The 26,532-nt window shown below is 38.3% G+C and overlaps 4 protein-coding genes across 16 annotated transcripts in view; 3 read left to right on the top strand and 1 right to left on the bottom strand.

Moving 5' to 3' along the window:
• Ae2 (Anion exchanger 2) overlaps positions 1-2,917 on the top strand; it is a 58,577-nt gene extending 55,660 nt beyond the window's left edge. For all 7 annotated transcript variants that reach the window (XM_046610848.1, XM_046610847.1, XM_046610846.1 and 4 more), the window contains one exon: positions 12-2,917. In XM_046610848.1, the coding sequence (XP_046466804.1) occupies positions 12-684 (673 nt within the window). In that variant the 3' untranslated portion in view covers positions 685-2,917. The remainder of the gene's footprint in view (positions 1-11) is intronic.
• A 147-nt stretch (positions 2,918-3,064) lies between these two features.
• Positions 3,065-4,456, top strand: c-mos (mos protein). 2 transcript variants are annotated; one of them, XM_046610855.2, is made up of 4 exons: positions 3,065-3,213; positions 3,283-3,491; positions 3,581-3,966; positions 4,033-4,456. In XM_046610855.2, exons 1-4 carry the CDS (start codon positions 3,140-3,142, stop codon positions 4,345-4,347), a joined length of 984 nt encoding a protein of 327 aa, XP_046466811.1. In that variant the 5' UTR covers positions 3,065-3,139; the 3' UTR covers positions 4,348-4,456. The 2 variants fall into 2 exon arrangements, with proteins under 2 accessions (XP_046466811.1, XP_068989410.1); XM_069133309.1 differs by having other exon boundaries at positions 4,014-4,171.
• On the bottom strand, positions 4,410-5,302 carry LOC124211605 (U6 snRNA-associated Sm-like protein LSm5). Its single transcript, XM_046610858.2, has 3 exons — positions 5,079-5,302; positions 4,644-4,840; positions 4,410-4,539 (listed from the first exon to the last, which is right to left on the bottom strand). The coding sequence occupies exons 1-3, from the start codon at positions 5,122-5,124 to the stop codon at positions 4,507-4,509; spliced, it is 276 nt and encodes a 91-aa protein (XP_046466814.1). The 5' UTR covers positions 5,125-5,302; the 3' UTR covers positions 4,410-4,506.
• Positions 5,303-5,521: 219 nt separating this feature from the next.
• The window catches only part of trio (trio Rho guanine nucleotide exchange factor), a 44,855-nt gene continuing 23,844 nt past the window's right edge, over positions 5,522-26,532 (top strand). For 2 of the 6 annotated variants that reach the window (XM_046610829.2, XM_046610827.2), the window contains exons 1-20: positions 5,524-5,738; positions 7,616-7,904; positions 7,994-8,104; positions 8,584-8,908; positions 9,013-9,671; positions 10,338-10,448; positions 12,088-12,266; positions 12,806-12,953; positions 13,044-13,235; positions 13,326-13,529; positions 13,683-13,967; positions 14,053-14,379; positions 14,679-15,090; positions 15,208-15,446; positions 15,534-15,835; positions 15,951-16,197; positions 16,287-16,478; positions 16,597-16,860; positions 16,977-17,333; positions 25,909-26,209. In XM_046610829.2, the coding sequence (XP_046466785.1) occupies positions 7,644-7,904; positions 7,994-8,104; positions 8,584-8,908; positions 9,013-9,671; positions 10,338-10,448; positions 12,088-12,266; positions 12,806-12,953; positions 13,044-13,235; positions 13,326-13,529; positions 13,683-13,967; positions 14,053-14,379; positions 14,679-15,090; positions 15,208-15,446; positions 15,534-15,835; positions 15,951-16,197; positions 16,287-16,478; positions 16,597-16,860; positions 16,977-17,333; positions 25,909-26,209 (5,116 nt within the window). In that variant the 5' untranslated portion in view covers positions 5,524-5,738; positions 7,616-7,643. Of the gene's footprint in view, positions 5,739-7,615; positions 7,905-7,993; positions 8,105-8,583; positions 8,909-9,012; positions 9,672-10,337; positions 10,449-11,130; positions 11,227-12,087; positions 12,267-12,805; positions 12,954-13,043; positions 13,236-13,325; positions 13,530-13,682; positions 13,968-14,052; positions 14,380-14,678; positions 15,091-15,207; positions 15,447-15,533; positions 15,836-15,950; positions 16,198-16,286; positions 16,479-16,596; positions 16,861-16,976; positions 17,334-25,908; positions 26,210-26,532 lie in introns of all 6 variants that reach the window. The other 4 variants (XM_046610831.2, XM_046610828.2, XM_046610832.2 and 1 more) reach the window with 4 other exon arrangements.

The raw sequence follows: 26,532 nt of genomic DNA, 5'->3' as shown, positions 1-26,532 counted from the left end.
CACCCAACCAGGCTCATCATTGACAAGAAAGAACGCAAGCTGCGTAAAGGCAACGGCTATCACATGGACATTGTTGTTGTCAGCTTGATGAACGTTGGCTGTGGGTTCATCGGTATGCCCTGGTGTTGCGCAGCATCGGTGCGTTCTCTGACCCATGTATCCGCAGTTACAATAATGTCAACGAACCATGCTCCTGGTGACAAGCCTCACATTGTTGAGGTCAAAGAACAAAGAGTGAGCGGTCTCTTAGTCGCGATCCTCATCGGTCTGAGTATTTTGATGGCACCGCTACTAAGACGTGTTCCCATGGCAGTGTTGATTGGAGTTTTTCTGTACATGGGCGTATCGTCAACCAACGGCGTTCAGCTGTTTGATCGTATAAAGTTATTCTTTATGCCTGTTAAGCACCATGGTACTGCGAATTATGTACGCAGAGTTCAAACCTATAAGATGCACATATTCACTTTGATTCAAATATTTTGTCTCTCGGTCCTTTGGGCTGTTAAAAGCACCGCAATCTCCTTGGCTTTCCCATTTTTTTTGATCCTGATGATACCGTTGCGTGCTCAAATGAAGCGTTATTTTACACCTGCGGAACTACGTGCTCTCGATACTAAAGAACCAGAAATGGAGAGCAATCAGGATGAGCCAGACTTTTATGAAGAAGCACCCCTCCCTGGCTAGACTGTGCCTTACCTTACCTTGTCCAATTAATTACCTTCATACTACCCTTGTTGTATCCATTGACGGCGTTTGTTAGATAATCCAAGTTTTTCCCGTGAAAACCTCGACATTCAGGGTGACTCAAAAAGTTTTTGCTGTTTTTAACATATCTTTACCCTTATTGACGCGAACAAAGAATATATTTGATATGAATGTTACGGGGTTTGACATAGTTTAATATAGTAAGAGTTTACTTACGGACGAAAAAGAAATCTAGTATTATACAATATAAGTATAGGTACATACATATATTTATAGTTAATTCTTATTTTACTTAGACTAGTTGTAATTTGAAACATATTAATTTTGGTTCTGATTTATTGCGGGCATGTAACGTTTGTGGTATCGGTAACATTTCATTTTTAGCTAGTCTAGAGATTGTCTGAAATTCATTCGAAAAAGAATATAAATCAATTATTTAATAGCATTATCAGCGTTCTTTACATTTCACATAAGCATTACAAATTGAAAATGAATTATTTCCGAATTCATGAACGACCGTTTAACGTTTAATGCGCTCAATGTATAACGGCCCGTTATAATCTTCTATTTTTATTATTGTTGACTGTCAAATTTACGCTGGTTATACGTTTTGTAAGATCAACAACAATAAGAGCAGATGATTATAACGGGCTGTTATATATTACACCCGTTAAACGTTTAGCGGACGGTCATGAATTCGGGGGTAAGAGTGCCAAAAGGAATTCGTTCAACCATTTATTGTTACGCGATTGTCAATAATACGCAGGAAGATTGATCAGTATGTACAGTATTCTAAATATTTTTTTATGAATCCCTAATGATAGCAGACGTGAAATTCTGATGCGATTCACAGCGTTCAATTAGTTTGATCATTTTAAAGTCTCAGCTATCACACTAAGAGTTTAAAAACACCAAACTTTTTGATACCCTGATCGTTCCTATTTATCTGACGATCATTTCCATTTGTACTTTATTCACGCTACCTCTATGAGAACAGACAAGATCCACGAGAAATTAACTATTGTTAAGTATAGACGGTTTTACGAAACTGGTAAACCGAAATTGTCCGTGTGGCATCTCATGCATGTTATTAAACTAAGTTGGTTCATGATGTTCAGGCCTTTGTCAGGAGAGTACCAATAGATGCAACACGAGATTGGTGCATGGTGCCAGGGGATGATTAAGATTGACCAAGAGGATTGCATGTGATCTTTGTTAAAAGTATAGCCAATTTTTTGGCGTAATAGGGTATGAGCGTAGGGTTGCATTTGGGTAGGCATTTTTTGTTTTAGTAAGACAATAAAGTTGGTGCTATATGTATAAAACTGTGTATACACAAGTACCTGATTGGTGAATGTATGCAGCAGGATTAGATATGAGCTTTGTTGGAGATGAATGGGAAATATTAGTACGGTACGGATAAACAAAGGAGGGATTTCCATAAAATTCTAACTCTTGACAAAAATCTGTTTGTGTAATTTGAATTACATATCGTGCAGATATAAGTAATATGGAAATTCTTATATTTTTCGATAAATAAGAATCGTGTATGCTTATGAACGAACTCTTTCGAGAATTATAATATACGAAGGCATAAACATTTTGAACCAAAATCGAAGTGATAGTCATCCAATGATGTATCGCAATAAAGCAGATATAATGTATTAGATATGATATATACGATACAAAATAAGAAGCAAAGAAAATATTGTATTTTGATTCCGTAGAGTATTTTACTAATCAATATGTTCTTATTGAAAGTTGAAAATCATTATTGACACTCCTTCGATCCAACACGTAGTACAACCATTTAAAAAAAGAACAGAGAATGAAAAACGAAATTACTTAACTATTGTTATTCACGTAACACAAATAATTGAGAAATGGTAATAAATTCTCCTAGATGATTGTGATAGAAAACCGTGTTGCTCTAAACTAACGGTACTTATTATTGTTAACTATCTAATAAATTAGATTTCATTAGGTATACGGCTTTACATCTACAGTATATCATTGAGACATGTTATTATAGCCACACCACAGATATTACCTATATTGAGAGATTATTACAATCATCCTTGTTATTAAATAGTGAAAACGTTATTGTAAATAATCAAGTTAAAAATACAGTATTAAAAGTAATAATTAGTAATAGGCTCGTAGCAGCTGGATTATGCCTTAAGTTTAGAGAATAAAGAAAATATTTAAAATACGTCAGTCATTCACCTTCATCTTAGAATTGAAAAGAAAAAAAAATATCTGTACATAATACATAAACATGCATCAAGTTCAATAATACCCTTCATAATATTTGTTTTGAGTTGTGTGTTTAGTCTTCCGGTAGACACATAGAGGTATATATTTATGTCAATCACTGTAATTGGTCAAGTTGTTCATTCTACCTGCAGAAGAAATATAATACAATATATTTCGAATGGCTTCTCCAAGAGGAATTTTTGAGATCGGAAGGCTGGCACCACGGTCGCCTCAAATTGTTCAAAATATAAGGTGTGTTATTATTAATACTTGGTCGCTAAAACTGCAAATGTAATACATATGTGTTTACAATGTTCAAAGATTTACAAGTAGTCCAAAATCACCTCTCCGGAACAATTTGAGCACAGACTGTGTGGAAGCGAAAATAAATACAAAACCATGTACATTGTCGCTAGTCAATGTCGATACTCCAAACCGAAAGAAAATTTTAAATACTGGACTTACCCACTGTACAAGAAAGATTCTCGGCAGTGGTGGATTTGGAACCGTGATTCAAGCATCTTACAAAGGTTTGAAGAATATTGTGAAATGCGGTCACTTGATGAAAGGGAGCCGATATTTTTTTCCTATCCTGATTTTATCATATCATATATAACAGGTGATCAGGTGGCTGCGAAAATACTTAGAAGAAGGAAAGACAGTGATAACTCCGTGATATCAGAGAAACATGCCACCACTTTGAGACATGCTAATGTCATCAGGATACTGGGCATTGAACAGGGAGAAGTTTTCTCAATGATTACTATGGAATTGTGTGGTAAATCTCTGCAAGAAAGACTGGATGAGGGACCATTGAACTGTCAAGAGCGATTAAATATCTTCAAGGCAATTACTTTCGCTATTCAATTCTGTCACCGAGCTGGCGTGGTTCATGCCGATGTGAAGCCAAAAAATATTCTCATGGCCGCAGATGGCAACCCAAAATTAGCAGATTTTGGTAGCTCCGTTCTTTTGGGGGAAGAAGACACATATACAGGAATTCGAGTAGGTTTTTTAGTTTTGCATCACGATTTCATTCCCTAAATCACCAGGTTTATGCCATATTTTCAGGGTACACCTGGTTATGTAGCCCCAGAAGTAATCAGAGGGGAATTACCCTCTCCACCTTCAGACATATATTCCCTGGGAATTTTAGCCTGGCAAATGCTAAGCAGGACTTTGCCATTCGCTGACCTTCATCCTCACGCTATTTTGTATCTCACTGGGAAAGGTATAAAACCGGAGGATTCAATGCTGGATGATAATTTAGGTGGCAAGTATAAAGCGTTGTATTCAAAGATGTGGTCATTTGAAAAAACAGATAGACCCAGTATAGATGGAGTTGCAACAGAGCTTCAAGATTTAGAGGTCGAAGCAAAGTGTTGAAGTTAATTAGAAATGGCAAAGGCTCAATGATGATACGGGATAAAAGGAAGACAATGCAGAAATGTTTACAAAAGAAAATCATTGTTATTTGAATAAATTTTTACAATCACATAGCAGTAAATGTCAAAAGTATTATACATGAAATCACAGGGGGTGAGATTATGTTTCTGGCATATCACCTCCAGGTACTAACTGAAACAGGAAAGAAAAAATGATAGTCAAACTGTTATAATAAACCTTGTTGTGCATTTTAAACACATCATGCTATCGAAATGTATTCGTATTTCCATATTAACCATCGTAATGTTATTTCCATTGAGGAGGATCTGATCCAATTTTGTAACTCTGCGTCCCTCGGGTGTTGCTTCGCTTTCAGTCACATCATCCAATAACATATTCACAAAGTCATCAAATCCTTGTAATGTACCCACAATTTCTTTATCATTTTTCATGATAATGTGAATGCGGGAGCCGATGCACTTGTCCACCAATTCTGTAAAGTAAAATTCAATGAAATAAAACATCAGTTAATAGAGAAAATTAAGATGATCGATAATGAGCAAGGTTGCAGAAAATACGAGAATGTCAAAGACACGTGGACTACCCCGAACTAATGGCATATATTTTAAAACGTATTTTAAAAATACACAAAAAATAAATAATAAACAACGTCGTTCTGTCGTTAGATCATCGAGGTTAGGAAAAATTTCGTTATTATTTTATTTATTTACCTAGCGGCAAAAGCGTGGATGGATTCGTAGTCACAGAGCTAGTCATTTTGGGAACAGAATAGTCTCGTCAATCGGTATTAATATACCCTCACTTTTTAACCAACTAACAATCAACTAATTAAGCGGGACGGCAATCCGGACGTCCTGTAAAATGACTACGCGTCGTTGGATTCGAAACACCGGTAGTTGCGCGCACATTGCCGTTGCCGTCGTGCTTATATCGCATGGAGGTGGCTTCCCAGTAAAAGGCAATTGCCGTACACTCCGTCTCTCTCGCTCTGCGCTACGATTGGCCGAACGCGCATATCTCGTAATGCTCAGCCAATCAGAGTGTAGAGAAAGAGAGACAGAGTATACTGGCATTGCCCTTTGGCCGTTGCCCATTTGGCGCATATTATTCGATGATGATTCGATGTCGACAGCAGCGCCGCCGCGACGGTCGACGGGAGAAGCAGAAGGTATCAGCGGCGAGGTTCAGCAGCAATGTAGAATTTGTAGCCGAACATGGCAGAAGTATAACTCTTTCGTTATTTGTGTGATTTTGTAAATGTGCCAATGTGCGAGCAATATGAGTTACGTTAAAAGTTATTTTCCAATTAGACATGACAATTGTATTAAGTTAGTGATTCAAAGTGATTTCCCGGAGTTAACTGTACCGAGGTAAGAGATATCACAATATTCATTTTAATTGTTGTGTCCGATGGGGTGGATTTGACAAGCTCTCTACTATCCGTAGATACATAGCTATTAATACATATATATCTACATGCAACTTCTAGTATCTAATTATAATATCGTTGTAATGAAACAACAACGGTTATGTATAATACGCACGTCGCTTTGTTAGATGTATCATCAAACAATGTCAAAGGGGACGTTTTGTTCACGTTGTATATACCTACTTCAGAGGCTGTCTACCCAGCTCCCTGACCACGCGATTTTTTTTTTCTTTTTCTCTCTTTCTCGCTAACGTACAGACTTCCCGATTGATTTGCCCCGTGAACACTCACCGAATGGACTTGGTATCTGGATACCTAGTCACTCTTCCATCCTAATTTACACATGGTATATTATCCGTTGAAAATGATGAAAAAATGATAACAAAAACACCCCGTCTTCTGTTATGATACCATCGAAATGTTCTATTCTATCACCTTATATTCCGGTTGCCGCACAATTTTCGCCTCTACAAATTTATTACGCACATATATACGTGCGTGTATGCATGCGTACGAACACGCCAAATACATATTCCATTTTGCATTCAACGTTCGTATTATTATTCTTATTCTATCTTCGGACCAAATTTGACTACTTGTCCTCGCAATTCGTCGCACGCTGCTCGCGAATTGCTAATTTAAATAATTCCATTCAACAGGTGTAAATTTCACGATTTATTTAATCGAATTTCAATCAATACTAATATTATTTATCTATCACACACCGCTCAACTACCCCAGCTCTTACCTCATAATCTCATTTAAACCATGAAAACTATTTTCCCAAATATTTCGCCAGTTACAAATTTTATTAATTTTCACCCATCTGGAAACGATTATTATTCTCATCTCGTTGTTCTTTGTGCCTCGTTTCCCTGTATGAGAATTACCTCTTGACTCGTGAAGAATGAAAAATTTCCTAGAATCTTTGTCCTGCTCAGAATAATCATAATAATAACAATAACAATCTTTTACCAGGGAACACGTTTCTCGTAGATATTAATTTTCAGAAATGATGTTTCCTCTTGCTGCATACTATATTTAACATATCAAGGCCATCTCAGGCATTTTTGACAAATGTTAAAGTACTTTCATTGTTGAATTCATTATTTGCTAGAATTGTTTGAACGTGGAAAATACAATCTGTATGTTCTTAAATCTATATAAATAAAGTTAATGATTGTACCATAATTTTTCATTCAGTCTTATGTGAGTGAGTTACATTTAAAGGAAAAAATTTTCTGCATTAATCTTTATTCACTAGATGTTATTTCATTGTTATATTGTATATTGTACGTGTAACATTTCCGTACTTCTTTGTGTGAAACCATTGACTTATCAGCGATGTGATACTCAGTTCAAAGAACATCCAAGGCTTACTGCTAATGATCTATTTTAACACAGTCATATGTTAAAATACCAAGTATTTTGTTAGTCACTTTGATCGCTAATATTGAGTAAGTAGAAAAGTTTTTCATCAGAATTCTTCGCCCTTTCTGCAGTACTCTCTGACCGTTTCTGGTCAGGCTATCCAATTTTACTCAAGTTTATCTTATCAGCTTTTGTGGCAGTGAACTGTTTCAGCACCGAAAAGGACAGGAACGTGATTTTCTCTTATTTTAATTCATTCTTTTACTATTCTTTGATGTCGAATAAAATTGATGAATTTTCTTGATTTCAATGGATCTACTAAAAATACAGTCCGTTCTTTATCATTTGTCTCATTATGTCTCATTATGTCTCATTATGTCTCATCCTCTAATGTTACTTCCATTCCTTTCCCTGCATTGAACTTGTTATTCATCAGTTGATTTTCAGGTCGGATGCTCACTAGGGTACCGACGAAATGGATGGCACTCGAGCGGCAGAGGTACTTCCTCTGCTACAAGAACGACTAGCGATATTACCGGGTGGACGCGATCGCCGCGGCGGTCCCGTTCTCGTCTTTCCTACAACTCCGAGACGAGAACGTGCTAAACCAGAAGATTATCGTCGTCTTTTACAGTATCTTCTAGCCATTCCTAATGACGAAGCAAGGGGGCTTGGTTTCACCGTCGTCGTTGATATGCGTGGAGCTACCTGGGGCACAGTGAAACCAATTCTCAAGGTTTGTTTATAGAAAACTGAGACTTGAGCGTAATTGTGACAATGCAAATATTTGGCTGTACGACAATGAATTTTAATTGACACTTTCAGGTTTTACACGAACATTTTCCCGGATCAGTACATGTTGCCTTTATCATAAAGCCTGACAACTTTTGGCAGAAACAAAGGACCTCGTTGGGCAGCCACAAATACAAGTTTGAGGTAAATATTAGAATCAATAATAGGTAAGGGGTGAATAGCAGAGCTATATAGGAATTGTGCAAGGCCTCTGCTGCAGTAGCAGCAGGGTCTTGTGCCCTAGTTTGGCACAATGTCAGTTTTGTATGGAGCGTTCATTGAATTCACTGATGCAGCAAAATGTGAAGCCCTCCTCCCCATTGTACCGCAAACATTGGTGCCAAGAGTAAATACATTGCAGCATTATTGAACTTCACATTCACAATCTCACTTGCATTCACACGCATGTCTCGAGCACCGGATTACACTTTGGTAGAGGAGCTGACCTTTAAAAACCAATATGCAACTCGTTTGTCTATATCGCATGAATCCTCATGTAATTGCGTCAGCAGCATATCTTTCTTTCAATTACAGGTGGATATAAATAAACGATTGACAATTACTTTTAGCGATTGACGTGTTACTCATAATAACACATCGATTTTTCTTTTTTTCACTTTCAGACCAACATGATCAGCCTTGAAGCATTGAGCAAGGTGATAGACCCCTCTCAGCTCACTGCCGATTTAGATGGAACGCTTCAGTACGATCACGCTCAATGGATCGACACTCGGCTCGCTGTAGAGGATTTTACTTGGCAGGCCGCAGACCTGCTCGACAGATTGGACGATCTGCAAGAGGATCTGAGTCGCAATGACTTTGCCGATGATGTTGGAGGTGCTAAACATGGCATCGATCTTCACAATGAAATGAAGAAAAAAATCATGAAAGTACCTGTCGAAGAGGTTGAAGTAGTCGGACAACGTCTGCTTCAACGCTTCAACAGCGGTATGTAAAAATTACACTCTCAGTGTACACTGCTAAGTGGTGAAATTCATTCAAAAGTAGCAGTACAGTTTATTTAGATCCTTTGGTCAATTATTGGTGTCTAGGAATGAGCGGAACAGGCGGAGAAGGCGGCAGTATTGAGGCTGGAGCCACTGGTGGAGCAGATCCCGATGGCCGGGCCCTGGCTGCACTGGTTATCCAGCATTTGGATTCCGTTCACGCAGCGCAGCAACATCTTCTGCAACTTTGGCACATAAAGAAGATGAAATTAGACCAGTGCTTCCAACTTCGCTTGTTCGAGCAAGATTGCGAGAAAATGTTTGATTGGATATGCCACAACAGGGAAGAATTTCTCAAAAATTACGTGGAGATTGGTAGATCTTATCAAGCAGCTAAAACATTGCAAGAAAATCACAAGCACGATACTATGAGTTCGATGAACGTTTACGTTAATATTAATAGAATATTAACGATGGCTGGTAGACTTCTAGAAACTCAACATTACGCGGCTGGTCACGTTCGCGCCGTTGCTGGAAGACTGGACAGAGCTTGGAAAGAATTTGCGGCAGGACTTGACGAGCGTACCGCAGTTCTTGGTTTGAGCGTTGTCTTTCATCACAAGGCAGAGCAATACGTAGATAGCGTTGCCGGATGGAGTCAAGCATGCGATGCAACAAATTTACCCAGTGAAATTGCAGTTCTTGAATCTCACATCAGACAGCATCAAACTCTCTACGAAGCTATGTGTCAGGCTTACACCGAGGTGAGTTTAAAATTTTTCACTGCAATTCTGTAATTTACTACAGTGGTTTACAGAATTGTATGAAACTTATTCTTGTTTTGGGTAATATCATTAATTCGAATGATTATTTATGGTGAATGGCTGAAATGAAAACTATTAGTAAGGTAATTACTGAGCAACACATTATTGTTCCATAATTTTAATCTTATGATGCAATCATCAAAATTTAAAGGTTTTTATATTTTCATTGACATTGGCTTGCAAATAACTAGCTCACTGCTGTTTTATTGATCCTCTCTTTTGTATTCACCTATATTTTTATAACCATTGCTTGTACATTTTTCTGAATTTGATCGCAAAAAATCAAAATCTGGGCAGATGTATATTCAGTTATATTCAATGGTTCATGATCAGGATTAGGTGCTTTGGTGGTTTGACAAGATATAGCATAAATAGCATTATGTTTATTTACGTTACGATGGTTTAAATCAAGATCATTTAAGTAATCTTAACCAAAATGCAGTACAAAGTAAACAAATGGCATAACGGATTGCATGGCGCATATTTTTTCTTACTATGTTTTATTTCAACTTTCTTTTTTACCATTGTTATTTTAAAGTTATTGTGTAAATTTTAATTCAAATAGACCGCAACGTCTGTTTGGTAAGTCATTGTCATATTTAACAGGTATACAACGCGTATCAAGCGCTTTTGAGTGGGCTGGGCTCAATGCTCCACGTTTGCCATAGCGCAAGTACAACCAGCAGCACTGGGGTGGATGAATTTCACGTCAATTATGTACGAAATATTTTTTTATAGTTTCTAGCTGGTGGCTGTCCAATGCTAGCTTGGTATCCCGGTGCTATTGGAAATATATCCTAATAATCCAATTTTCCCATGCATCAAAATAACACTCGGACAGTATTATTATACCTTACCACAGATAATTATTCCAGTTCGGGTAGAACGTAATGACGAAAAATAAAATATATAAACCCACGTTCTCAATCACGTTTTTGCTTACGAATTTTTCAAATACTCATTTCTTTCGAAATATTTTTGTATTTTCGTCATTATGTTCCACTGAATACATATTTGATGTCCTGTCTTCCTGTTTCTGTAGCAATGTTTTTCTGACGAGCTAATAACCGTTGCATATATATTTCGCCAGTCAACTGGAATGTCAAACCTGCGCAATCTCTTTTTCACTTTCAATAGTAGAGAGTCATACATTTTTTTAAAGAAGTTACTATACGTATATGTAAATAGAGTAGATGACACTGGTTTTGGCTCGTTAGCGCTGTGAGATGTTCAATATATCAATAGTAAACTTATCCCTGATAGAAAAAGAATAAACTACAAATTAAATCAGTTGTAGCGTAATTATGTACTGTACAGGTTGTGGCCGAGGTAAAGGTGGTTTAATATTTACCAAAGTTGAATCTACTAAAATTTGGGTATGGATGGTGATATTGTTTAGGTACACAGTACCAGTAAGAAGCTCCTTTACCAGCTGGATCACCTTGTTCAAGTCTGTAACCAACCTCAAGGGATTGACCACGCCATCAGAAAACATGTATGTGTGTCCGTCTGCTTGCTAGTTTGACGTTTGTGTGTGCATTTGCTTATGTTTCCTACCTTGCTATAATTTTTTACTCGCTTGTTATTTATCTTATTTTATAATCATCTATTATTAACTCTGCAGATAATGGTTATTCACTAATTTTCAATAGTAGTGATGAGAATTTGCAGTTCTGAACGGAATTGACGCAAAATATGGAGTCCTGAAAAAATTGGAATTTTCACGAAATTCGAGTATTACATGCACTTGGATACTCATTTTTTTTTGTTTTTAAGTCACTGTGTAACATGCAATATTCCATTAATAAATATACAGTGCCAATTCTCACATTTTTAACATCTTTTTAGGTTGATAAACTGGCTGACACTGTTTCTTTAATAAATTGTGTTTTATTTCAAGGGTGGTGTTTTTTCCTTTGTATTATACTGTACCAAGTGCAAGAGTGAAATCACTGTTTTTTTTTTTCTTTGCTCTTTTAATAAAATTGAAATTTTAATTGGTTAAGGTGACTTGACTTGGATTCATGAAATAATTTTTCCTACAGTGGAACATGTTCTTTTCTTCTATTCTCCTTTGTATTCAATGTGCATGCCAACCCTTAGCTCTGTATAAGTGGTACATAAATAATTACTATTGTCAATGTTAGTCAACAAATAAGTTGTAAAGTCTATCTAATTAACAATCTGGAATAACTGTTTGTTATTGTTAGATTCGTTGAAACTTTGCATGGGTGTTTTTATGTGTTGTTTTATATTGGCACAAGACGTATTTTGAGATTAGACAATCTATACACACTTGTGTATGAAATACGGTGGTCTGTATGAGTGAATAAAATGAAGATTAAAAATTGGGTAGAGTCAAGAAGGGCACGTTATGGATGGACGAGGCGGTATGAGTGGAAACCCAGCTGAAGATTACAGTGCAGGTGCATCTCATGTCCTAGCTGTCATACATCAGATCCTTGGTCATCACAGAGCTTTGGAGGCTCGATGGCATTCCCGCAAAGTCAAGTTGCATCAGCGTCTTGCTTTGAGGTATGGTGTTTGGTCACATTTCATGCCATTATTTCATCTTCTCTTTCATCTTTGTCTTTCACTAATCATAGTCATAGTCTTTTCATAAAATTCACAAATGCTCTATGTAAAATTTGTGTACAAATTTTTTTTCTTACTCTTGAAGAAGTATGCATGAGAATGTGTTTTTTTACTTTCTTCCCACAAGCGTGAAATATAATTGAAATTTTTATTCAAAGTAGCCAATAAATCACTTTACAAATGGTTGAAAATTTATATACTCCTTTTATGGCTTGAAGATTATTCTATTTTATTGATAATATGTATTTTGTCTCTGTCCGCAATTATCTCGTTTACATTGCTTATGATTCGATGATTTCACAGTAGGTAATTATCAGTTGTACACAGTTCTGATTAGCTTCCGTTTTATAACTTTTTCAAGTTACATTATTTCGAAAATTTTAGTGTGGCTATCTGATTTTGTTCAAATATTCTCTTATATTATTAATATTTTACACTTATGTTATTAATGTTTTAATGTTACTATTATTGTTGTGCAGATTATTTCAAGAAGATGTGAAGCAGGTTTTGGACTGGCTAACAAATCACGGTGAAGTTTTCATTAGAAAAAATACAGGAGTCGGTAGAAATCTGCAAAAAGCTAGAGTATACCAAAAGAGTCACGAACACTTTGAAAATGTTGCACAGGTAACGACCGATTGCTTGTTAATAATTCGCAGTTGGAATGAAGCTGTATATAAAACTGCAATCTGACCTTACAAAATATTTCCTTTACAGAACACTTATACAAATGCCACCAAGCTACTAACAGCAGCCGAGGAACTTGCACACACTGGAGAATGTGCAGCGGATGAAATTTATGCCGTAGCTCAGGAACTAGAGGCGCATGTCAGCAGTTTTGCAGCCAGGGTAGAACAGAGACGTCGTAGACTTGATTTGGCAGTTGTTTTTTATACTCATGAGAAAGAGGTGAGTGTATCGAAGAAGAAACATGATTTCGTATATAAAGTCTCTCGAAAATTTCTCACCTAACGATTCCTCATTATCACCTATCTACAGCTCTCTGGATGGGTAGATGAATTGCGACAAGAACTCCAGCAAGATGAGGTAGCAGAGAGTCTTGAAACAGCGGAAAGGTTATTGGATCAATGTGCCCAGCACAGATCCTCTTGTCTCGAAGCTTGTGCCTCGACGATTGCTCAGGGAGAAGCCCTTCTTCAGGAACTGAGAGATTCTACTGACGCCCCAGACACAACGGGATCGGTTAGTCAGTTTTATTTGTAATTTGTTATTACTATTATCAACATCATTGTCATTATTACCGCCAGCTTGGAGAGCAGTTTGCAAGAATCTGAAGAAGATTCAAGGTTGAATACAAAGTCTCTGTAAGTGATTTGAATGTGAATATGTGTTCAGGTTTCTGCAGTTGAAGCAGCTCTGGATCGTCTATCAGGGCTTCGTCAGGAGCTTGAGGAGCTTTGGGCGACCAGAAAATTGAGATTGGAACTCTGTCTGCGGTTGCGAGTTTTTGAAAGAGACGCACTAGAAGCCAGCGGGCAGCTGGAAATGTGGGCCCAAGAGTTGCAAGGCCCTCCTCGAGAGGGCTCACCAGAACAATTGTTGCGCGTACACAACGACGGTGTTGCGCATATGCAAAATACCGCTTTTCAAGTTTTGCAACAGGGTCAAGAGCTCGCACAGGTACGTGGAGTAGAGTGTCTTGCGTTTTTCTGCATTTCGTCAACGTTTACTCGGAATTAATCAACAATCGTTAAAAAATTCACAGGTTCTCGAGCAAGCTGGCGTATGTGTCATGGCAGATGGACAGCACAGTGCTGCAGCCAGGGTTCAAGTACTTTTAGAATTTTTAAACGAGCGAGAAATGGATGCGGAAGATCTCGCCGAGATGCGTCGGGTTCGTTTAGAGCAGGCGGCTCAGCTTGTTCAACTTCAAGCGGATGCAACCCATGTTGCTAATTGGATTCGCAACGGAGAAGCTATGCTTCTGGCGTCTCTCAGGGTACCGGAAAATCTACAAGATGCCGAACAACTCAGGCTAGAACATGAGCAGTTCCAAGTCGCTATCGAGAAGACTCATACATCCGCTGTTCAGGTAGGAATAAAATTTTTTTTTTCCACAATACTCTCCCGTACCGATAATGTTACATTGCATCATTGTCGGTGAATGCGTCAACTATGGTACAACTCATGCAAACCTTGATGTTTCGTTGACAAACAGGAGACAGTACAGCTAGTCTTTGTATACTCAGTACTCATTTAACTACATGTATATATCAATACACCGAGCTACACAGACTATTGAAGTTCTTTAATTGGTAGGAGAGCTCCAAGATCTGTTAGCAGGAGCACTATTATTTATTACACTTGCATTGATTTTTTTTTTATGTACAGGTAAAACACAGAGCGGATGCATTGGTAAGCGCAAACCACTATGATCCAAAGAGTATACGAGATGTGGCAGAAGACGTAACGAAACGATGGCAACAGCTGGTTACGTGCGCCGAGGAAAGACACAAGCTCGTCACAGCTAGTATAAACTTTTACAAAACAGCCGAACAAGTTCGATCGGTCCTTGACAGTCTGGAGAGAGAATATAGACGAGACGAAGATTGGTGTGCTAGCGGGGATAAAGGAGGACAAGTTCCTACTTTGGTTGGCAAACATCAGGAGCAGAAAGAAGCATTTCTTAAAGCTTGCACTTTGGTCCGTCGTACTGCAGAAACTTTCCTCAAATACACCAATCGGAGTTTACAATTTTATAGCTACCAGACAAGCAGTGCCGGCTCTGAGGGCAAAGTTAAAAGTTAGTGACATTCAAACAGTTCATCAGAAATAATAATGAAAATTACTCATCCATTTTCTTTGTTGAATCAAAACCTTTTCTTACCTTTGAATATTCGCATCCTTGATAATATTATAGGTATTCTGGAGGAGCTACTGAGCAAGGAGAATAAAGTTCTGGAGCACTGGACACAGCGAAAGAAGCGCCTTGATCAGTGCCATCAATATGTATTGTTCGAACGCAGTGCAAAGCAGGCTCTAGAATGGATTCGGGAAACTGGAGAACTCTATCTCGCTACGCATACAAATGTTGGAAAAAATCGCGCGGAAAATGAACAGCTACTGCAGGAACACAATGAATTTAAAGGAGCTGCAAAGGTTGGAAATTTACTGGGCTATAAAATACATATTATCACTGCAGAGTGTGTTCAATCATAGCATATGAAATCGTCGTTTTACATTCAGGAAACTCGAGAGAGGGTTAAACTGCTTATTCAGCTAGCTGACAATCTTGTTGAAAAAGGACATGCTCATGCCGCTGCGATTAAGCAATCTGTTGCTGAGGTGGATCAACGCTACAAGGACTTTAGTTTGCGCATGGATTGTTACAAAACTCAAATCGAAGGAGATCTGGGAATACAATCTGATGACGGTCACAAGGATCTGGCAATTGATAGAAACTCGGATCCTCTTCTGGAAGAAAAAATCAAAGGAAAAGATTTGAAAGAGCTAAATGAAGAGAAGAGACGATCTGCTCGTCGAAAAGAGTGAGTTTATGGAGAAAGATTGCAAAATATTCATGATTTTCGCGCAAGTCTACACTCAGCATAAAATTGTAGGAAAATTAAATTTTGGCTATAACTAGATATATTTCATTTCCAGGTTCATCATGGCCGAACTCTTACAAACCGAGCGAACCTATGTTAAAGATTTGGAAACATGTATTCGATGCTTCTTTGAGGAAACGAGAAGTGGACGAGGTAACGTTCCTGCCGGACTACAGGGAAGAGAATCAATGATATTCAGTAACATGGAAGAGATTTACCAATTCCACAGCGATATATTCTTACGTGAATTGGAAAAATATGAAACTATGCCAGAGGATGTTGGTCACTGTTTTGTTACCTGGGTAAAATTTGTCATGCACTTTTTGTTAATTGTTTGCTCGATGCCCAATTTCACTAACTCGTTATTAATAATCGATGATCCTCTCTCCAGGCTGCAAAATTCGACATGTATGTTACATATTGTAAAAACAAGCCAGAGAGCAATCAACTACTAGTCGCACACGGGGGAACGTGGTTTGAAGATTTACAGCGAAAGCATAGAGTCGAACATCCCATCGCCGCGTATCTGATTAAACCTGTTCAAAGGATCACAAAGTACCAACTACTCTTAAAAGACCTTCAGGTACAGAGCACAATGATGTTTTGTACTTTGCAATTACCAAAAGCGACGATTTCTATTGCTGAAACAAATCGCGTATGCGTACGAATGGTGCGGTAATTTTTTTTTATTATTTTGACAGGCCTGTTGCCAGGAAGGTCAGGGTGAGATAAAAGATGGTTTAGAAGTAATGCTAAACGTGCCTAAAAAAGCAAACGATGCTTTACATTTGAGTCTTCTGGAGGGCTGCGACGTCAGAATAGATACACTAGGAGACGTAGTGCTTCAGGACTCTTTCACAGTTTGGGACCCTAAACAGCTGATCAGAAAGGGTCGAGATCGGCACATATTCCTTTTTGAATTGTACTTGCTGTTCAGTAAAGAGGTCAAAGATTCAGCTGGAAAGGTTAGTTAACAATCGAAGAAGCTGACGTCAAAAGATTATCCAGTTTACAACGTCAAAACAATTTTTTTCCTCTTTTTTTTATTTTACTATGATAGTGTTTTCCAAATAACCTGCAGGTCAAGTACATCTACAAGAGTCGCCTGATGACTTCCGAGCTGGGAGTAACGGAGCACATCGAGGGTGACGAGTGCAAGTTTGCAGTTTGGACAGGACGGGCGCCGACCAGCGATACTCGGGTTGTTTTGAGGGCCAATTCCTTGGAGGCGAAACAGTTGTGGGTGAAGAGGCTACGCGAGGTCATTCAGGAGACGTATTTCAGTTTGAGCATGCCCAAGAGTCCTGCGAAGAAGAGTTCCAGTCAACGATCCAGCAGAGACCTCGAGGAGTGTGCATCCCTGGACGACAGCGTTGAAAATCTCGATCGAAACTCCCTCGCGTCATTTGGATCCACAAATACGACGGACTCCGACAAGGTAAGAGAATCTACAACGGTTTTCTAAATTTCATTAGATCTGATTCGAGCGGTAAACCAGGAAATGCAAGTCCGCTTAAAAAAAAAAATATAAACATCGCCGCGTTCGACGTTGTATTAAGTGTTAAAAAAATACTCTAAATTGCACACCTTGGGTTGAGAATGTCGTATTGCATAAGTATATTTTTTTCGCTGGTAGCGATAAATTAACGGTAAAATATAACCGAAGCCCCAATTCTACTGACTGTGGTCTTATTATTCTTAGATACACAAGCCTCGCCAGTCGTGTTTACAATAAACATTTAGCTCGCACTGTCCGTCAGACAAGAGCCTGGAATACTTTGCAATCCACCAGGATCGTAAATTTCAAAGAAAATGTTTTTCGCCAACGGACACCTCCGCAATTTTATGTCTGTTGTATTATACGTGTATTTTTTGATCCACGTGAGTCGTGCCAATTTCCACACGTACACTATAATTTATGCGATCAGGTCAGGCGTGATAAGCTTTATACGCTTATAGGCATGTACAGACAATGCTCACACTTACGAATAAGCATATCCGGTTTCGTTTTCTTATCTCTAGACCCTTCTCGATGGTTTGTGGTTTGGAACATGTAAGAAAAACGAAGGAACTCAAGTTTTTTCCCAACGTTTTTACTTTTCTTTGTTTATTTATTATTCATCATGGTTACTGTTATTCGTGTGAACTTCTTTAAGGGATAAAAATTCTCTATGATCGTTTCTTTGCGTCCCAATTGTCTTTAAACTAACTGGAAACGTTGAAAGTCTTTCACAGTGAATAAATATCGTCCAGAGATTGAAAATTTTCACATTACTCTTACAATCGTTTGGCAATGCGCAGCTCATTGGGAATTTCGTATTACTTTCGCAATAGAAAAACGGAAAGATCCTTAAAAACAGACTGGGAGAAGAAATCTGTTGATACCAAAAGTAATTCCACCCTTAAGCATACTACTCTATTGTATATTGTCTTCATGAAAACCGTGAATCGTCACAAATTTCTCCGTTAAATCCGATAGGCGAGATCGGTCGACTCACCTCTTGGTAAATTTCTCAAGTTTCTTAGTTATACAAAACTGCGCACCAGAATCAATTGAATCGATATCGTATGAAAAATGTATATGCATATCGTATGACGAATCCGATAATTTGCTTATCATATATCAAACTTAATCTCAGAATTTCAAAACATCCATATCAAATCATGGAAGCTGCATATGGGACGGAGCTTTTCTCGATCCTTAATCTCGTTTTAGTTTCTCAGATTTTTTTCCCCATCACCATCGTCGTATCTGTTATGCAATTGTAAAGTACTGAATGCGAGATTGACGATGAACCGTCTGATCATCAATACCTAGTAATAAGGTATAACTTAGATCCACACGAAACGTGCAAATGAATCCCTCTTCATCTTCATCTTCATCTTCATCTTCGCGTTCTCCGTGTAGATCTATATTTTTTATCGTCATTTTTTTTTTTTTTTTAATTTCTCTTTATGTTTAATCCTTTTTTATCATCGTCAGTGGAGATATAGCCATAGGGAAAGAGACAGCCGACGAGTGGTAGAAGTAACCACCCCTACCTTCCCCCCTTTCCCCGTTGAAGGAGGCAGCTGCGCGGGGGTTCTTCACCTAACGGATCGATCCTTTCGAAACGCCTCTTTCCCCGTGCTACCTCAACCCGAACCTCCAACCGTCCGTTACACAGGCGACGATAAGGGGGCGGCTGTGTATGTAAAACCGTAAAGCCAAGCGTTCCCCGCAGGACCGACGAAGCCGACGCCGACGCCGACGCCGACGCCGACGCCGACGGCAGCGTCGTGACCGCGCCATCGACGGCGCTAAGCGTCGTTACTATATATCTAACACTAGGTGATATGCGCGGTGGCTCAGGCTGCGGCGTCAGGCCTCCGCCCGGGCGACGACGCCGGCTCCGGAGAACGTCGAGGAACCTTTCAGGGACCGACCGATCAGTGTCACCGCGACTCTCGGAACCTCCGGAGCGACCGATCCGCTCCCCGTCTTACATATGTGCGCTAGTTTATCCTAACATATGTATATATGTATATACAGATAATAATCAACTCCATTCTCATACGCACATTGCGGTCTAACGATGCCAATTCAATTACCGTAATTATTAAACGTTTATTTTAACGTAACGTTGAACATTTGTCAGAGATACTTACGGGTACGGTGAGTCGAAGGTACAGAAAAAAAAAACTAGGAAGATCACGGTCAACGAAGGAAAGTCCAAATTGCCCTAGCTCGAATCGCTGACGGCAATCGTAGAGTCGATTTGTCATTTGCATCTTCTTTTTTTTTCCGTCAATCGAGCGAGACGCGGACACTTTTTCTCAAATCTGAAATGCAGGAGATGATCTCGGTGACGATGATGATAAGGGATTCACCTCCTCGTCGTTGTCCTGACGGGTGCTCGAGGTGCGCCGGCTCGTTTAGGTCGTTTTTTACGCTCACCGGTATAACCGATGAATTTTAAATCAGAGTCGAGTTGACTCGCGATCGGGGATTATTTCGGGTCTGCAAAAACCCGGTGTTTTTGTTTGTTGGTTGAGTGGTAAAAACGGCGGTGGTGATATTAACCTGTCATGTCTTCGTCCTCGACCAGCAAGACTTCTTCCATCGCCCAAAAGGCCAGACGGAAAATATCTCTACCATGGTTTCGTCAGGGTTCCGTTGCTCCGCCGCACCCCGCTCTTGCAAGGCAACACACCATCGATACACCCGGTTCCTTTCAGGCAAGACTTCTTCGACGGCAACCTTCCCTTTCCCAGGTAGAGAGACAGAAGTCCACACGCACACACACACGCTCGGTCTATCGTGCCTTTCTTTTTTATCTTTGCGTTATTTCGCTATCTAATTTTTTTTGATACCCCAAAAATTCCTACCCAAGTCCTCGAATATTGCGACCGTTGTGAAAATATTATGCGTACCAGGTATCTTTCGTTGGTTTTTCCAAAATTTTTTCCGGAAAGAAAGAAAGAAAGTTTTGTTTTACTTTCCTTTTTTTTTTCGTTTTTTTTTCGAATAACTGGAAGGAACGAGTTCGATTCAATTGTTTTTACGAATTACATTTTATTATTTGTTTCGAACAAATTCGCACTACGGATGGCTTAACGCGGATGCGTTTGACCTTCGTCGGCGAAGGGTGAACTTGGTAAGGAAAGGAGACACCGGGTCGCAGATGCGGCGGATCATCTCGACCTTGTCGCGCGATACGGGGGGATCTCCTCGATCCAGCTTTGTATATATTTATATGTATATATACATATATACACATATATATATATATATCTGAAACAAGACTGATAAAACGTCCGTAAACCCTGTTGCATGTTGCAACGATTAATTGCACACCTAATAATAATTACACTGTCATTTTTCTATCGCATTATCTGAAAAAAAATTGAAACTTCTCAATTTACCGTATGAAATGAATATTATTTTTTTTTTTTTTTTTTTTTGAAAATTGAATATAAATAAAAAAAAATAAAATAAAACAAATCCGTCATCCTACAATTATTTTCACGGATCCGAAGTTCGTTTGTGTTTGAATTTGTGATATCACAGCAATGTTTAAATACGTGATTTATAAGTGTATAATCGTGAGAAATGCACCGACTACTGTCGCCTTTTACGGAAGTATAAATAAACCGCGTTGCACGTATACAAATGTCCATGCAGCTGAGTTTCTTTGGAAATAGATAGTATACGACTCTGAGTTTAGAATGCAATAGTTATAACGATGTGTATGAAATTCTCTATGTTTGTACAAGTTATGCGCAATTAATCTAAAACCGTATCGCTGTACAGAGAGAGAGAGAGAGAGGGAGAGGGAGAGGAAGAGAGTTGGAACAATATTCAATTTTTAAATTCAAATCACACAAAACGATATTGTAATGTTTTAACTTTTCCATTGCCACACTGAGAGAAATTTTTAGTCCCAGTTACCGCTCAGTCCTTAACTATTTTCATTTTTTATCACAATCGAAAAATATACTTCTAGGTAGAGAATGAAAATTAGTTTTCTAGCTGTTACCGGAAAGTCTAGAATCCGTTACTATTCTTTCTCATTACGATCACTGTTGCTGTATTTTCTTGCAACTGTAGCGAAAATTTAACGCTTGTGCACCGATAAATTGACGTTAAAGTCTCGTTTAACTAAAAAAGTAGAGTAAACCTCGGAAACTGATTTTTCGTTTCAATAACCAAAAAAGGATCGACAACAGCGCAAACTGGTTGGGCGTACCTCGTTTTTCGCAATTGCAACAATATTCAAACAGTTTCTTCAACGATACCATTGTTACTCAATTTTTCTAGTCACTGTAACAAATGAAATTTCTCTCACAATCAGTGCATTTGCGACTAATTTTGCCATTGGAAAAATCGTAGTTTCTTGTCTGTTAACTATAATAATACGTCCGTTTACGTATACCCTCGTAATATCGCGTGTAGGTGTGCCGTCACTAGTTTGACAGATGACAGATGTCAGACGTCGACGTGCGCCTTATGGCTTGATACATATATACACAGTTTTAACACGCGTATCCATATGCGCTGCGTTTTTATACATACCTGTTACGTTAGAGTCATTAACGCTGCTTACCTGGCTAATATCTATCTGTAAAACGTTGGGTACATACCATCAATCGCAGAGATTAAAAATTTACGCGTGTATGTATACTATTATATAATACGATGTAATGTAATACGTCCGATATAACCGGTGGAGCATACATTTGAAAGAAAGATAAAAAATGACAAAAAAAGAAAATAATTATAATATTAATAGTAACAATCTGCAAGGGTTGAGAGAATTTTTTTAAACACGTTAAAATATTTATAACGGGGGAGGGGGGGGGGGGGGGGGGATTGTTCCTGCAATGTCATTTCGTGCGTATAACATATATATATGTGTGTAAAACAGACGTATGTATGGCATGAGTTTGGAATAATCAAACCGTAAACCGTTGACTATAAATATCTCTCGGTTTACTTTAGTTTCAAACTAACGTTTATATGTATATCTATCCTAGGTTTATATGTGTACAGTTTTTAAGCTGCACAGGGACATACATTACAATTTTCACTGTATACAAACTCATCGATGCAGATATTGTTCGCAATTACGCGCGCGATGCGTTGTAATGTTGTAATACGGATGAAGAAAAGGGGGGAAAAAAAAAACAAAACCGAATACAAAATCAGTTTTTAACTGAAATTGAAACACGTATTATTAGGTGTACAGGCTTATATAATTTTCGTATTATTATTAATAACACGTTGGCAAAAAAACCTACGTTCTTTACAATGTTCGGGAAGTAAAAGGGAACGGTGATATATTTTTTTTAGCGTCTAGGTTATTTTTTCATTCTTTTTCTTCTCTCTCGCTCTCTCTCTCTCTCTCTCTCTCTCTCTCTCTCTTTCTCTCTCTATATATCCGTTTTGTACGCGTGGTAGGAATGACGTAACGAAATTGTTACCGAAAATAAAAAAAAACGTCCGATGTTACCACTCGGATCTGTTGCAGGCAGGTCTGCAGTGGACAGCGAGACAGTTATTTTTCGCTAATTTTTCACCTACGGTGCAGCAGCTTGGCTCTCTCACGCACGGCTCTCGGCTGGTATCCGAATTAAACGTAAACGCGCACCTCGGTGTATAAACTTAATCGGAATTTATACGTTTCAACCCCCCCCACCACTGGTCGGAGTTAATGAAATTCCGCTTTCTGCGTCGACTCCTGTCCATCTCTCTCCCCTCCCTCCCTTTTCATTCTCTCATTCTCTCGTTCTCTAATTCTCTAATTCTCTCGCTCTCTTATCACGTTCTCCGCCCTGCCTAGTACACGAATTTACGAATACGTCATCCCCTTGCGAATATAACTAACGTCGGTGCCTCTCGTACTTTATATCACAATTATCAAAGCGCCGAGGATCTTGCTAATTGTGTTTGAGGGACCGTATAATATATATATATATATATATATATATATATATATACATATATACTATATACGATGATTTTCACAATGAAGAAATTAAGACGAAATTATTTTACGAGAATGTACTTAGCCTGACGAATGACGATCGTTATTTAATTATCTTCTTTGTTTTTATCCATTTAAAAGACAAGGTATAAATTTTTAGGACTGTATTAATTGAATCGAATTGTACACTGAGAGAAATTTCAAGTTCCGGTTACCGCTCGGTCCTTAACTATTTTCATTTTTTGCCAGAATCGAAAAATATTGTTCTAGGTAGAAAATGAAAATTAGTTTTCTAGCTGTTACCGGAAAGTCTGGTATCCGTTACTATTCTTTATCATTGCGATCGCTGTTGCTATATTTTCCTGCAACTGTTGCGAAAATTTAACGCTCGTGCAACGATAAATTGGCGTTAAAGCCTTGTTTAACTAAAGAAGTAGAGTAAACTTCAGAAACTGATTTTGCGTTGCAATAACCGAAAAAGGATCGACGATAGCGCAAAATGGTTAAGCGTAGCTCGTTTTTCGTAATTCCAACAATATCCAAACACCTTTTTCAAGGATATCTGTTTTATTGAATTTTTCTAGTTACTGTAAATAAATGAAATTTTTCTCAGTGTATGGTAGATGAACTAAGATTTAGATGAATTTGCGGGAAAATACGGAAACTAGAAAATTTTAAAAAAAACTGCATTAAATCATATGCACGATTAAATGACAGGTCAATTTATGCAAAAGTTTCGCAAAATTTACGAACGACGCGTTAGAGTTAGTTTTATCTAAGAAAATATTTTTGCAACCAGTAATCTATTCGTTTACGTGTAAAAAATATAAAAATAAGTCACGTAAGCTGCGGGGTGAAATCCGTGGGACCATGAACACATTGTCGATGGTCGTTCGGGGTCGATAAATTGTCAGGGGAAAAGCTGTCAGAAACTGGTATCAACGGCAGAAGCAGCGACGACACTGGGCGAATGGAGGCGAAAGGTTTCAACCCTTTGAATTCACGGTTCGTCGAGCGACTAACACGTTTTACCGATACCGTCGATGTCGCTCGTATTACGTATAATCGGAGGCCGCTCGCGGTTGTCAAAACCTCAATAAACATTAGGCGGCTTGAATAAGTTGCAAGGAAAAACCGACCTGTCTGCCTCTCGATCAATTTTCATTCCGAACTTGAAACGTCACGAAAGCGCCTAATTCCGAATTGTTTGGTGGCGAAATTTGAAGTAAAGAAATCGAACTTCGATGAAACGATACAGTTTCGAATGGCCGGAAAGTCGACGGCTCAAAGTTACGAAATGCAAGATTTCGAAAATTCAAATTACACTGTCACTTCGTTACAGTAACTAGAAAAATTGAGTATTTTATTTGAAGTTTTACCACCAAAGAAGGAACTTTTCAAATGCGAAATTACCCCCCCCCCCCCCCCCCCCCCCCTAAATCTGACGTCAATTCATGCTAATTTTTTTTTACTCTAATTATATAACTTACTAAACCTCGGGCAAGTTCATCTGGATGACTTCAAGCTGGATCTCGATGCACCGGTCTGAATGTAATGATACAGTATTATTTCAGGATACAGAAATTATATATATATATATATATGTGTGTGTATATATATTTATATGTATGCATATATTTATAGATATATTTTTATACTTACGACTATTTCTATTTCTATTTCCGATCCGTGTTTGTATACCGTATTACATTATTTTTAGATCTTAAGATCGTTTCAATCAAGGAAACACCGCAGATGTACACACACACACACACACACTCACACACAAACACCGAGACACACTTACGCACACATCATTCGTGCCTGCGTGCGTATTTACGTCGGTGTCGTGGGTATAAATTTTCTCGAGATCAAGTCCATTGTTAGATTTTTACGTATCAATCTACGGGTTTCATCGAGTATCATAAACGATGCAACGAAGTCTCGATTGTTTCAGAATTTATGCCAGTTTTTTCGACCTTATCTCCGTGTTCATATGATCGCGTTCCACACATTGGAAAATGGTGGAAAGGAAAAAAAAAAAGAAAAAATAAAAACGAAAAACAAAGTTGAGGTTAATTGCGCTGTCGTTGTGGGAGAAATTTTGAAAGTTTTTTACTATTTTCGAACCAACGCTTTTTATGAAACGTCAAAAGTTGTGGGAATTAAAATTCGATCTTTGTTTTTTTTTTTTTTGCACCTCGGTTTAACGAAAATGTTTCAAAACCTTTTACATAGTATACCGTGTATATAAATGAAAATTGGAAAATCGTCAAGCTTCGACTTATCTCCGTTATTATACGGTTGATTTTTTACTCTGATCGAATTTCTTCCTTTAGAAGAAATAAATAAGTAAAAATTTTTAAAAAAAAAACAGCACATAATGCGATTGCATCCCGTAGGCCATTTTTTACATACCTATAGATTGAACGATAAATTGTTATTTGTTTCCAGTTTTTTTTTTTTTTTTCTTTTTCTTTTCATTTCTTTTCAAACCTCCGTACTTCCGTATCCATCTCACGCTATTAATTTTTCTCTTCTTCCCAGACCGGAGTCGTGGAAATGACATGGGTGGTCGCTGATCATTCGGCAGCACCGGGATCGAGGGAATTGACCGTTTCCAAGGGGCAGCAAGTCGAGGTCCTCGAAAACGGTACCGGGGAATGGACTCTTGTTAGACTCTCTGTCGCACCTGGACAATCCGATAATCCTCCTCTCGAGGGTCTCGTTCCAACCGCCGTTCTCAAGCAGCCGCCTACAACAGCCTGCAAAACTTCACCGTCCAGGAAGGCTCCGTCACAATCGACGATACCCGTTGCTCAACAATCCGTCAACGCCGAAGACACCGGTGAGTCAAAAATCGATTATTTTTATCCAAATTCAGGCGAAAGTCGATGTTTTTTTTTTTTTTTTTTTTTAACATCGTCAATTTTATTCAGATTTATAGGTTGTCAACGTTTCCCAATCGTTGGATTATTATGTTCTTATTAAGCTGCGAAGGTCTCTTTTAACGATTTATAGAAAATAGTTGGAATCAACTGCTGGAAATTGGAAAAAAAATCGGTTATAGCTACGTAACAAATTGTTGATCGTAATGAAATTGATGAAGTTTATCGAGTTTTCGTCAACGAACCTGCGAACTTAAATCGTCAAGAATTTATCATCCCTGGA

Source organism: Neodiprion pinetum, chromosome 2, assembly GCF_021155775.2.
Source record: "Neodiprion pinetum isolate iyNeoPine1 chromosome 2, iyNeoPine1.2, whole genome shotgun sequence".
In the NCBI taxonomy this organism is placed as follows: domain Eukaryota; kingdom Metazoa; phylum Arthropoda; class Insecta; order Hymenoptera; family Diprionidae; genus Neodiprion; species Neodiprion pinetum.
Note: the sequence above shows the minus strand (reverse complement) of the source record. Positions and strands in the feature narration are given on the sequence as shown.

Bases quoted from the DNA above. Each gene is read 5' to 3' on its own strand.
- c-mos (XM_046610855.2), top strand. From the start codon at position 3,140: ATGGCTTCTCCAAGAGGAATTTTTGAGATCGGAAGGCTGGCACCACGG. The intron at 3,214-3,282 runs GTGTGTTATTAT...CAATGTTCAAAG, and splicing joins CAAATTGTTCAAAATATAAG to ATTTACAAGTAGTCCAAAAT. The intron at 3,967-4,032 runs GTAGGTTTTTTA...CCATATTTTCAG, and splicing joins ACACATATACAGGAATTCGA to GGTACACCTGGTTATGTAGC.
- LOC124211605 (XM_046610858.2), bottom strand. From the start codon at position 5,124: ATGACTAGCTCTGTGACTACGAATCCATCCACGCTTTTGCCGCTAG. The intron at 4,841-5,078 runs GTAAATAAATAA...TTTACTTTACAG, and splicing joins ATCCACGCTTTTGCCGCTAG to AATTGGTGGACAAGTGCATC. The intron at 4,540-4,643 runs GTTAATATGGAA...TTCCTGTTTCAG, and splicing joins ATGGAAATAACATTACGATG to TTAGTACCTGGAGGTGATAT.